General features: G+C 39.1%; 1 protein-coding gene across 2 annotated transcripts; it reads right to left on the reverse strand.

Annotated features, from left to right (window-relative positions):
- Positions 1-6,068: 6,068 nt before the first annotated feature.
- LOC306795572 (tetraspanin-15-like) lies at positions 6,069-13,487 on the reverse strand. Of its 2 annotated transcripts, none has more exons than XM_079294120.1 (9): positions 13,347-13,487; positions 11,760-11,816; positions 10,263-10,382; positions 10,059-10,133; positions 8,870-8,965; positions 8,536-8,664; positions 8,151-8,183; positions 7,977-8,066; positions 6,069-7,072 (listed from the first exon to the last, which is right to left on the reverse strand). In XM_079294120.1, the coding sequence occupies exons 1-9, from the start codon at positions 13,404-13,406 to the stop codon at positions 6,980-6,982; spliced, it is 753 nt and encodes a 250-aa protein (XP_079150246.1). In that variant the 5' UTR covers positions 13,407-13,487; the 3' UTR covers positions 6,069-6,979. The 2 variants fall into 2 exon arrangements, with proteins under 2 accessions (XP_079150246.1, XP_079150247.1); XM_079294121.1 differs by lacking the exon at positions 13,347-13,487 and adding an exon at positions 12,400-12,509.
- Between the last annotated feature and the right edge of the window lie 76 nt (positions 13,488-13,563).

The raw sequence follows: 13,563 nt of genomic DNA on the forward strand, positions 1-13,563 counted from the left end.
GTGTTTTTTCACCGTTTCATTTCGTTTCTCAAATGAAAAAGAAAGACGGAGACTCGGTCATACCTGACCTTTTTGTCTCCGAGGGTTGCCACGGTAACATGTGTTAGATCCTGGGTACTTCTGGCCCGATACGGGGCTAATTACTGACTCAGCTCTCTATTAAAAGATTCTCGAGCTGGTGTTCTGGCGAGGGAACTCGCCTGGCTCCGCTAACTGCCGTTACTCCCGACGTCTACCCTGCTTCCTCCGGTCAGAGCGCGCTCGGCCGAGAGACCAGTCCTGGCCCCGGGCGCTCCCACCAGTCGCGTCGGTTATGGCAGCTTCCCTCTTATGGATCCGCGCTCTTGGTAAATGCCAGGTTAGGTTTTAACGGCTAGGATTAATTCTTTGCTAAAACCGTAAGGGGTTGTTAAGTGGATTCGGTCTCTAGGATAACCTTTCAGAACTCAGTTGTTAGACATACAATGGCTTTAACTTTTTACTGCCACGAGGAACTTTTTACTACTTGAGCAAATGAATGCACTTGAGAAATTTACTTTAAATGCAGATTAGATATTTATTGCAGGTTATATTTAGTTAGTTTTGCAAGGGTTACAGCTACAGCTCACATAAATTGTCACTACACATGATTAGTCAATTTAATTATCTTCTTCGAATATACTCATTAGTTTTAGTCGCCGAGACGGCTCGGTTGGAGCTGGATTTTCAATGGTGCGATGAAAAAGTTCTTTTGGAGTTGTTAGGAGCGAAGGTCCGGCCAGACCCTCGGTCTCCTCCTGCTCTGCAACGGAGTTCGTCCAACAGTCCACAAAACTCAGTACAAAGTCTTTCTCGGGCTGCTGCATCTTCTCCGTTGTCTAGATGTTTAAGAGTCGAGCAGTGGGGAGAGGAAAACCTCCGTCTTTAAATCTTCTTGTCCACGAACAGCGGTGTTCTTTCCGTGAACAGAGACGAAGTCCTCAATACATCAGTTGCAATCGTCCGTATCTTCTCATCTGGTGCATTTGGACAGCACGCGTGTTGAAATCCCAGCTTGCAGCAAGCAAACCACTTCTTTTATTCATCATTTGGGCTGTTAGCCCCCCTCCTGCTCAATACATGCTCTCATCCCCCCCACCCTCTGGAAAGGATGTTGGGTTCGAACATGTCCATATAAGTCCAGGCTTCCTGCCTCTGACTCATCTCTTGCAACAGTCTTCTCCTAATTTCTGCAAGTCATCCTGACAAGCACTTTTCTTACATCGCAGCTCCGGTCACACAGAACATTTGTTAATCAGTTTTTACATTTGTTAAATCGGTTTGGTTAGTACACATTTGCTTATAAAATGATTATTGATCTCATCCTTCATCATTATTGTGCCTTGTGTCTTTTCTTCTCAACCATCATTATTTCCCCATCCCTTGAAGCCAACACCCTGCTTACTTCCTCTTTCTCCGTACTTTCTACACTCAGACTGCACTATACTCAGATACACTTAAACACTTATTATCAGGTTTACATTTGTTAAATCACTCTATGTATTAAACATTCGTTACATATTGATTAAACATTTTGTTATATAATGATCATACACTTTATCTTTCGATTACACTTTAACTATTGATTTCTGATTATATGCTTTTTATATCCTGACCTTCCCCTGATCGTGTATGCATGTTTTCGAGGCAGCTCTGTGGGCTCAACTTTTCTTGACACATGGCATGACAATTGCGAGCTAAGCATAGACAACACACACACACACACACACACTCACTCATCTCCCACTCACGCTCATGTGGACAAAAGCTCAGAGTGAAGCAGCTGAGATGAAGCTTTCATGATTCCTGTGGGGGGGGGGAATACTTGCCTTTTAGATATAGATACTAGAATAACACACACACACACACATATCTTAACATGTGTGTGTGTGTGTGTGTGTGTTCACCTCATCTGACCAGATCTCCTTCAGTCTGATGTCGTTCATGATATCTCATTTGTCCGGATCCTTTTATTTTGAAGGTATGATTCTAGTTCACTGGTCGTATTTTGTCCTCGGTCGGTGCTTCGAGCAATGTAAGTAGGTTTGTATTTAAGATATATTGTTTGCATCTTGTAATAAATATTAATGTTTTTGATCACTTTGTGTTTGTCTATTTGCCTGTTCTGTTCAAAAACTATGTGTTTTGAGGCACTGCTGGCCTTTCAATGTCATTTATAAATGCTTTATAAGGCATAAATAGTCCTCACTTTAGATGAGCTCACACAATATACTTAATAAATGCTTTATAAGGCATAAATAGTCCTCACTTTAGATGAGGTCACATAAAACACTTTACTAACGAGTAGTAACTACCTTAATAAATCATGAATTAATCATGAATTGCAGTATTAATATGCGTTTATAAAGCATATATTAACATAGTCCCTAACCATTATATGTATAAATGCATGAATAATGTACATCTAAATAAGTTATTCATCATTTACCAACACTTTATAAATGATCTTATTCATCATCTACAACTCCTTAATAATTGGTTTAAGGCATTAAGGATTTCATGCTCGATATCATTGAGGAAATAATCGGTGTTGAGAGTGATCTGACAAGAAAGGAAATCTCTAAGGAGGTTGAAGGTCTTGCAAAGATCTTTCTTTGGCTAGTTCTTAAAACTCAAACACACTAAACACAAGCGCGGACACAAGCGCGGACACACACACACACACACACACACACACACGGGTCAATTGGATGTTTAAATGAAGTTGGTAATTTCATTTCTTTGATATTTTCTAATTGTCATTGTTTGGATTGTCAAAATGAACTCTTTTTGTTAAATCCATACATTGCTTGTTTGACTGATTCCACTGATTATGTTTACAAGACAAAATCTTGGTGTTTCTGATCTGGCAAGAAAGGAAATCTCTCAGGAGGTTGAAGGTCTTGCAAAGATCTTTCTTTGGCTAGTTCTTAAAGACCAGAAGAGATATAAGAAGGTATTTCCACCAAGAATGAATTGGTTCGATCGCGAATTTGTTGAAATCATGTCATACATAGATCAAAAGGACAGTGATTAGTGCCCAGACATTGTCAGATCTACAATCACAGAGGAAGTTAGGGATTACCTCCTCGGCCCCTTAACAAATGGAAGGAAGCCCGCGATCACCCCAGAAACAATCAGAAGCAGAACATCTTGCAAATCTAGTTTGGGGGGGGGGGGGGGGGGGGCATACATTTTATGATTGATATTGTGTCAGGGAGCCCCAAGCTCCCCAAAAATGGGATCAAATATATATATATTTTTTTAAAGTCATGCCACAAAGGGCCATGAGGTTTGTGATCCGTTGCACCCCTAATATTTACCCATCGTGTTCATACTTAAAGTGCTTTCCTGTGTAATTTGTTGCCAATAGTATTGCTGTGTAATATATTATAGGACGCCTACAGGCATGAATCAACACCAGCTTGGCAGACAGGCTGCGAGCTAATTACTCGTAATTATTATGCAGCAGGATAAAGAAACACATTCTTCATTTCTACAGTGAATAACAGCTTTGGTGAGGTGCTGTGTTTGAGGGTCCTCCCCCAAGAGAATGTGAAGGTTTTTGACTTAAAACTCAACATCATTTTGGACCGCTCTATAGATAACGCCCAAAATGCTAAAAGACAAAACTTGCTATCGTTAAATTATAATTTTATTATTTACACATATCACAGCCCTCATCTTTGTCTTAATTCCCCTGGATATGTTTCTCCTATTTTGTTTACCCTTCCACCGCCAAAGGGGAGAAAATACGTTTCCCTTCAAATTCACGCAGCAGTTTTGTTGTATGGGAACCTCATTTTCAGGGGTCAGAGCTGCACGACAGAATACCACTTCACCGTGGAGCTGCATTTTAAAAAGATGCTTTTAACTCCTACGATACTATTCAAGATAGAGAAGGAGGTGACTTGTGTTTGGAAAATGGGGAAGCTATAAAATACTCAAGCATGAACTCAACCGTCAGAGAAAAAGGTCAGAGAATTTAACGTCGTCACCTGCGCAGCGTTGTGCTTCCCTCTCAGCTTCTAAAACGAGCAGATTGTCAGTAACTGAAACCATATCTCACTGCTTTGGTTGTGTTTGATTAACCTGCGTGTTGACACAGCGGTGGGACCGAGAGGAGATAAGAAACGTGAATCCTGTGCTGCTGCCTCCACATCCTCCCTCAACATCAACAAAACACTGACTTTACCCACTCGTCCTTCACTGGTTCATCTTCTTCCCCAGTTCATTCACACCAGTGTGATCTGTGGAGACAAACGTCTGTGCGCCTGCGTCATGAAGATAAACTGTTCCTCTGCACATGTGAGTCACGCTGCCAGTTCTCTGGTGTGCACTGCCATCTAACGGCTGCTGGTTTAACTCTGTGAGGAGGCTATGTTGCCATAAGTATCCGGACACATGAGCACTACACTTATATGTGATGGGGGAGTTTCTTATTTTAATACCATGGGCATGAATCTGCTGTTTCAATGGTTTCAGAGATTTGCTAACAAAAGAACAAAAAGAATAACCCTACCGACACCTACATATAAGCAGAGGAAGAGTGAAGATAGGAGAGCTACTGCCAAGACGACAGACAAACCACAGAGCAGTCGGAGCCACTGCAGGAGAAAGTCTGAACTGTGGTGAATAAAGAAATTAAGAAACTGCATCCGAGTGTGCTGGAGTCATTGCGCTCACGAACCCCACGGCAGTAACCCGAAGCGTGTTACAACTCGATGAACACCAGCCACTGTGGACACCAGTCACAATGACATGATCAGAGAGAGTGAAACCTCTGCTCCCTGTACCACCGAGCTGTTTTAACAGTTATACTTCCTAGGTCACGTGCTTCTCATCATATCGGTTTTGAATCATAACGTTAAATGAGATCACGCCAAGACAACGCTGTCAACAACAGCTCGCCTATGTCACTTTGTAGACTTTTCCAGCAAAGTGAAAATGGAGAATAACGTGACGGAAGAGGTAAAGACGAGTCCGTCGTGGCTGGGATTGCTTTAAGAAGAATAAAGTACTGAATAAAGTAGTTACCTAACGTTACCTCAGCTGGAAAACGATTTAACGTTCGCTTAGTTAGACGGTAACGGTCGACCTGGCTTATGTAGCCGACAGTTAACCTAATTTAACGTGAGTTCGGAGAGTTATTTCGCCAACGTTAAATGTAGTGTCAGAAATGAGTGTTAGTCAGAATTGTGACATAATGAATCAAAATTAGGAAATGTACTAATACAGGATTGTGATGGCTTCTTTCTTAAGCCATTTGATTTGCTATATCTAATATTTAGACTTACTATCTTCTAAAATTTGATAAGAGAAATCCACTTTTTTGAGTTAGTTAATCACAGTCACTTTATTACATTGTTTATTGTTCCTGCTCCCATTATATATTCATAATTGTAACAGGTTATTATTAATAATCTGTGAAAAACCTTTTAACCACTATAGATAGTGTGATGTCATGAGAGGGAGTGTCATCAATGGGAGATACATCCCCTCCAGTGGTTGCAGCAGAGACTACAACCCATCATGGCATCTGGGTAACTGACTACAACTCCCAGTCAGCAGGGCAGCCGGGACCAAGGCTGCTGCCCAGCTGAAGGAGAGCTGGCTGATTACCTGGAGAGGTTGGCGTGTGCGGGGACAAAGGAGAAAATGTTTGGAAAGAGAAGGTCAGGAGCGAAAAGAGAAAGAGTTTTAACTTACGTTAAAGACAATGAACCAGACGTAAGCTGAAGATACTTCTACAAAATGCGTGTGCAAGACTGAATGTCGTGGACGATGAAAATGCTGTCGCTTTGGCCTCAAGTGCACACAGCTGTGTGACTGCAAATGCGATGAGAACAATTTGTAATCCTGACATTCAGCTGTACATCCGCTTCCACACATTGATTTTATTTGGATTTCTATACGGATCAATCCTAGCGCCAACCACCATTTGTGTTTAGAGTTTCTTATAATTTGTGTGATATCACCATTGCAGTATGCATTCCCAAGACCATGTATCCAACACATATAGCTCAGTCAAGTGTTGTGAAATGATTTGGCATTTATCTTTATTGTTTTATGGCACAATCAGATATCGGGTCAAATTCAGCACCAATCGACACTATTTTTGTAATAAATTGGCTTATACCTCAACAATCTTTGACAATTTGACCTTTCTAAGTGCAGAATTGGATTTCTCGTACTCAAAAACCATATTTTGGATTATCCAATCACAATCTAGGTCAAGTGTTGCTGGGATTTCCATCTCCCCAAGTGACCCGCTCTCTTCTGGGATGATGAAAATGTCAGGATTTGCCATTTAGCCGTGTGGAAACAGGTCTTCACTTCATGGCAGAGGCTCAGTGGAGTGTTTCCCTTTTAGATGACTGAAGTGCTTTACGTAGATATACACATGCTAACACCTCAACTAAGCTGGGCTAAACAGAGGCTGAACTAATCGCTGGACAAACAAAAAACGAATATAATCAATTTACGATCAACTAACTAGAGATCTGGCAACACCAAGCTTTAAACCATCAAAATCAATGAAGTTGACGACTTAAGATGGAGAACAAGAGGACTTTTCAAACTATGATACTGTTGCTTTTTAAAGTCTGGATGTTACGACCTCCCCGGGTTAATAAAGCTGTATAGTCAGATGTGGTGAAAGTTGAGTGCTTCTATTCTACAATACATCTCTGTTACATAAGACTAGTATAATACTGCAAACCATGAACAACACAAGAAATGTCTGCTGTTCAAGCAATATTCTCTACTATAGAAAGCTGGGAGTTAAGAAAACTTCTCAAATGTAATCTTCCTGCTGAATGCCCTGTGGTCTCTCTGTCTCACACATATCCTGCCACTCTGAGAGAAATGACCAGAAATTACATTAAAAAAAGTAAAGAAGAAGCGCCGTGTATTAACCACTGAGTCCGCCTGTTTCAGTGCAGAGGATAAAGGGTTTCTTTTAGTAGTCCTTCATGGCCATGGATGCTCCTCTGCCGCTGTCGTAACGTTTGACCTGATGGATCATCATGATGGAGACCAGCAGGCCCAGCAGCTGTAAAGACGGGTACTCAGTTAGAAAGACAGACAGGTGACCAGTGCAGGTCATTCAGAAGTAAGAGACTTTACGCAAGCAATCCGTCCAATCCACGGCGTACAACTGTTAAGAATTTAAATTCTGACTGGAGGCCAACAGCTATCATACAGATCTTTTTTATATTTTTTGTTTGGTTTATTGTCAGCATATTGTTGGTTTAATAGCTCGGTCCAATAGTCTTCAAACTAAAATACAAATTCAAAATGGGAGCTGGTTCTAGAAGTGTTTTTTCCTACTTTAAATTAAGATTTTAATGTTTTTACTGAATGTTTCTTACAATAAGTTTCCTCAGTAAGCTAACATGAAGCATTGGCTGCACAAGAAACATTTCTTATTTAAATACTTTTGAAAGTAACCAAACCCAACCTGAGGCCAAAGCTTTGCACAAGATAACAAAATCCATCCAAAAGCTGAACTCAACCCTTTTGAGGTTAGCAATTAAGTTGTATGGGCAGCTGTGGCTAACATTAACTAAAAAGTATTAAGTACTCCGCAAACATGAAATCAAGAAGCCTCGGGCACAGTCAGCAAAGTAATGTAAACTTGGTATCCTAGATCTGACAGCGGTTTTGTTATCTCTTAAAATCAATAAACAATCTGCATCATACAACGTTGGCTCTTTTGTCCTTTAGGGTGGTAACGAATAAAGGTAAAGACCTCAAAATGCAAAGTTTAGAACTTGCACTTGACTTGAGACTTTCTTTTATGCGATTCCTTGACCTAATCCATAGCTTTGTCCCACCAATGAGACAAGCTGAAGCAAATGTTGAAACAAGTTAAGGACAAAACACTGAACCACGGTTTCTGGATCCTTCAAAGACTGATCCAGTCACAGAACTTGATAAAACTCAAAGGAGCTTACAGCTGTGACCGCCAATCCAAAGGAGAAGCCCATCATGATCTGGAAGATGAGGTTGATCCACCAAAAGACACCCAAAGCTTCACTGCACGACTGCAACAGAAGAGATTGAGAAAGGTTATTATGTGGAAACATCGCTGACTGGTGAATTGGATGCTGCTTTGATTGGTTGGTTACCCGTTTAAAGATTTTGTCTGGGCCGCTGGATCCCTGCGAGAAAACAATAGCAAGATATGATCATAGCAATAAAAAAAAGAAGTATAAATACTTTTACACTTGAATGGACAACAAACTAGATTGTTTGAAGCTTACTGACCCCTTAGTTCTTCCAGTATTTCCTGTAACGTCTAAACAGTTATCATTTTTCAAATACTGTTCATATTCTATTAAGAAAGTAACCCCAGGGTTTAAAGGGAATTTAGGGTTTAGTATCGTCTGAATACACAAGGTCCTCAACTATAATTTACTTTTGCACATGAACTCAAGCTTTCTCATGAGATGAGGCTCACTGAATACCTATATTTATAAACCCGATCTTCCAGTTTAATTTTACAAAACCAACCTCAGGTCTGGATATACATTCAGATGGTCCAGATGGATTAACTCCACCTCCAGATGCAGGGTAGCAAACACAGCTGTCGGGGATGGTCTTATCCCAGTCCTCAAAGCTCAACATTCCACAGCAGTGATCCTGCAATCACGTGAGAGAGTGAGTTTCAACAAGCGGAAATGGTCTTCAACGGGAAAAGGAAGTTTAGAGTGAAGTTAATTGAAGGAAAAATAACGCCAAATCACAAATCAAAACCTTATCGATAATGTCGACTGTAAAGCATTCGTCCTCGAAGAGCCGTAGTTAGACTACACTCTTCCGGTTTTAATAATTAAACAAACATTACAGTTTTCTGTAGCTCCTCAAGCATCCCTCTGAATTTCTCGTCTGCCATGTAGGTCTTTTCCATCTCAGCAGAGGCGTTGTTAAACAGTTCTTTCACCTACAAGAACAGAAGGAACAATATTAGCATCAGGACACAGAACTAAGCATCATGGTAGACAGACACAACGCAATATGTTAGCATTGAAATACTTAAGAGTAAAGAAGAACTAGTATCTAGATAGGGAGAGCATTGGCATCAAGATAGATAGAAAGAACATTAGCATTAAGAAAGATAGAAAGAAAAAGAGAACGTTAACATCAGGGTAGGTAAAGAGACCGTTAGAGCAATATAAGCATCAAGATAGATGGCGAAAGCGCGGACATCAAAGCATAGATAGAGAGAATGTTAGCAACAAGGTATAAGCATCAAAAGAGAACATTAGCATCAAGGTATACATAGACATAATGTTAGCATCACAGCTATGTTAGCATCAAGGTAGAGCGAGAACATTAGCCAAAGATAGATAGAGAAAGCATTAACATCAAGGTATTAATAGAGAATTTTAGGATAAAAGGTAAATAGAGTGAACATTATATCATCAAGGTAGATAGAGAGAACATTATCTCATCAAGGTAGATAGAGAGAACATTATATCATCAAGGTAGATAGAGAGAACATTATCTCATCAAGGTAGATAGAGAGAACATTATATCATCAAGGTAGATAGAGAGAACATTATCTCATCAAGGTAGATAGAGAGAACATGATATCATCAAGGTAGATAGAGAGAACATGATATCATCAAGGTAGATAGAGAGAACATTATATCATCAAGGTAGATAGAGAGAACATTAGCATCAAGGTAGATAGAGAGAACATTATATCATCAAGGTAGATAGAGAGAACATTATCTCATCAAGGTAGATAGAGAGAACATGATATCATCAAGGTAGATAGAGAGAACATTATCTCATCAAGGTAGATAGAGAGAACATTATATCATCAAGGTAGATACAGAGAACATTAGCATCAAGGTAGATAGAGAGAACATTAGCATCAAGGTAGATATAGCAGACTTCAGCATCAAGGTAGAGAGTGAGCATCATGAAAGGTAGACAGAACGTTAACATCGAGGAAGATAGAGAAAACATTCACCTCAAGGTAAATAAAGAACTTTAGCATACTAAAACAGAGAAGATAAATAGATTACGTTGTTTTTGGCGACAACCACAATGATGCCACAGATCATCATGATGATCAATCCAATCCCCATGAAGGCTGCAAACTGTAAATGAAACAACATTCAAAGATATATCTTCCTTTGCTGATTGTGGCTTGATTATCTTGAAATGATTAAATGATCTAAAAACAAATGAGTTACTTTTATTTTTTAAGTTTGACATCTTGTACGTACTATTCTGAGGGCGATTAGGTTCTCGGCGCGTGCTGCATAGATTCCCAAGCAGGAGATGCCGACGACGCCGATGGCAAACACCCAACCCCAAGCCATGCTCGGGCCCCCAGCCGTGGACAGCTGCTCCGCCATGACAGGACAATGAAACAACACAAACACTGGATTCAGCCAAAAAACTGTGGATTTCATAATAAGGCTGGCATTATTCTACATGTCTTTCAAATCTGTAAATTCTCCAACCACGATGTAACAAAATGCCAACAATAAACATAGTTTCTATAGCAAAATTCAACCATACATGCAAAACAAAGTGCTTTACATAATCGTGAATTATAGCAAAGATGGTAATGCACACATTTTCACTAATTTTGTAAAAACACAAACTTTTAACAATTACGTTTAGCTCGTTTCATCCATTGCTTTAGGCAGCACATTGAGCCTCGTTGAAGTAAATACATATTCCAGGATTTATTGGTCAACTGAAAAAAATGACAAGTATTGTTATTCTATTCTAAGTGAGATGAAGTTTGTCGCCTATAAAACAGTGTTTGGGTGTTTTTGATCTAATGATTCAAAGTTTCCTTGATTTATAATCTTAAACTAGTAAATAATGCTGGAGGTTTACATTGAGAGTGGAAAGTCTTCTCCAGGCCACATCTGCTTTGCATCAAGAAAAGAAATGCTCCCCCCTCTTCCTCAACACGGCCTCCCTCAGCCCATGATGAACATGACATCATTGATTTGGTGCAGGTGCTTCGAAAAGTACCTACATTTTGTGTGTGTGCATGAGGAAATCACCCCAACTTCCCTGTCTGGGCGCTTACTTAATCAAGCTCTGCGCGTGTCTGGGTGTTCAACATCTGTTGCACTTCCCCTTTTCCTACACTCACACATTTCTAACACAGATTAGTGATCATAATCACAGTTGTTATAATCACAGTTACAGTTGTTATAATCAGTTTACTTCGTACACATTTGCTTATAAAATGATTATTGATCTCATCCCTCATCATTATTGTGCTTTGTGTCTTTTCTTCTCAACCACCATTATTTCCCCATCCCTTGAAGCCAACACCCTGCTTACTTCCTCTTTCTCTGTACTTTCTACACTCAGACTGCACTATACTCAGATACACATATTATTATTATCATCATCAGGTTTACATTTGTTAAATCACTCTATGTATTAAACATTCGTTATGTAACGATCATACACTTTATCTTTCGATTACACTTTAACTATTGATTTCTGAGTATATGCTTTTTATATCCTGACCTTCCCCTGAACGTGTATGCATGTATCCAAGGCGGCTTTCTCTGTGAGCTCAACTCTTCTCGACAACAGTGATAGTTGTATTTGATCATTATTTCATTGAGATTGTGTTTATTCAATCAAATGCATATATAGGTTTATGAAACATGTTAACACGTTTTCTGCATTTCGATGCCAAAATGTGAAAAACGGGAATTTGATTCACTACTTGTGTTGTTGTTTACCTGGCTGCTGTAGCTCTGGACCCTCACCAGCAGGTAGATCAGCCCGCATCCGATGTGCTGAAGGCACATCACATTAGTTAGTTTGTGCTTTAACAAAATTAAAAAAGCCCAGAGTATGGAGGCTGAAGTTTGCCACCAAAATATTGATTCTTAAAAAAATAAAAAATGTAAAGTTAACAATGTTGAAGAAAAGTTATAAGTACAAAAACAACCTGAGAACATTTTAAAAGCATTTAAGTTATTAATAAAGTAACATTAATTTAACACATGACTCAATTTAATTTGGGGAAAAATTGTATAAAGACTTTAAAAACATGTCCATTTGATGATTAAGAAACACATACTGGGTTTGACTATTTCACTCAGTGTAAACATTATTTAACTGCCAATAACAGCTGAAACAAGCAAGCGTTGTTACTTTAGCGTTTGTAACTTTAAATTGGAAATTCATAAAAAAAAAAGAAAAAAAAGTGTGATGCCCCGAGTTTAAGACGAGTCATAAAAAATATTGTTTACGTTGTGTTTTTCATAGATTTGCCCTGCAGCTTTAAATTCAGTACATTCAGTGTGAAGTGAAGAAGCCACAATATTGTATTTTTCTCATCTTCTAAAAAGAGAAATTAGTGTTGGAATAATTCACCTCTATGAGTGTCCAGTCAGTCTAATGACTCTGGTCTCTGGATATTTTTCTCTTTTGGAAATCGTTCTATGATTTGACTTTCACACCTCTCACGTCAACAGTCCTGCTCTGCTCATATCTCCTCGTCTCTCCCCGTGTGTCACGGTGTGTGAACATCTCACACAAATACTCATATTTGATTGGCTGAGCTTCATCACGTGATGTGATTCACAATGCATTAGTCGGTATTTTTCCTGCACAAGTGCCGTAAATGCTGGAATAATTCCGCTGCTTAAAAAATGCCCTTCAAAATAAAATCACTTTTTTATTTTTTTTTGTCAGGCAAAGGGTCCGCGACCCACTTTTGGGTCGCGGACCACCAGTTGAGAATCACTGCTCTAAAGACTGAACTCTTCCTCTGATCAACTCCAGGCTCCTGCAAACACTGTTAAACATCTCAATCTGGACACGTTTTTAACTTTAGGGACGAGTGTAAGCATCCATTGTTTTCCTATTTAACATTGTATTGTATGCAATATTGTCAAGTATCTAAATACAAAAATAATAATCTAATCTATGTAATTTTGAAGGGCTCGAAAAAGGAAAAACACATTTTAAAGAAAGGGTTTCGGTCAAAAGGGTATGTTATTTATGCTGTTTTTGTATTTTGTCTCTAACATTCCTTCTCTCTCAGTTACTGGAAGTGACTATTTAGAAACGTTAACAATAAACCCCAAAAGTAGATTTTCTCTGGCAAATCTGTATCACTGTTTTAACTTTTTCCACCCTATTGTTTGTTTAGTAAAAGCTGAAAATCTAAGAATTAACCAACTTCACACATTTAGTTTTCTTCTTTTTTTATTAAAATCAAATTAACTCACATAAAATAAAAAATGGATTTAATTGATTCTGAAGCTTTTTAAATCAAAAATAAACACAGAAATGATCGTAAAAGTGTTTTTACTTACTGCAGAAATCCCATTGAAGAAGACAAAGAGGCATTTCAGGCATCCGTTAATTTTTCCCATCTTCAGTTCTTTGGGATTGTGTCTGATGAAGGTGACGAGGGAAGATGTGTGCGAGGACTGTAACACAGTCTATGTGAAGACGTGCAGCAGTGTGAGCTGAAATAAACTGCAGAGTGAACGAGGCTGAACACAGAGCTGCAACACACAGAACTGACCT

The sequence above is a fragment of the Melanostigma gelatinosum genome, assembly GCF_949748355.1.
Source record: "Melanostigma gelatinosum genome assembly, chromosome: 22".
NCBI lineage: Eukaryota > Metazoa > Chordata > Actinopteri > Perciformes > Zoarcidae > Melanostigma > Melanostigma gelatinosum.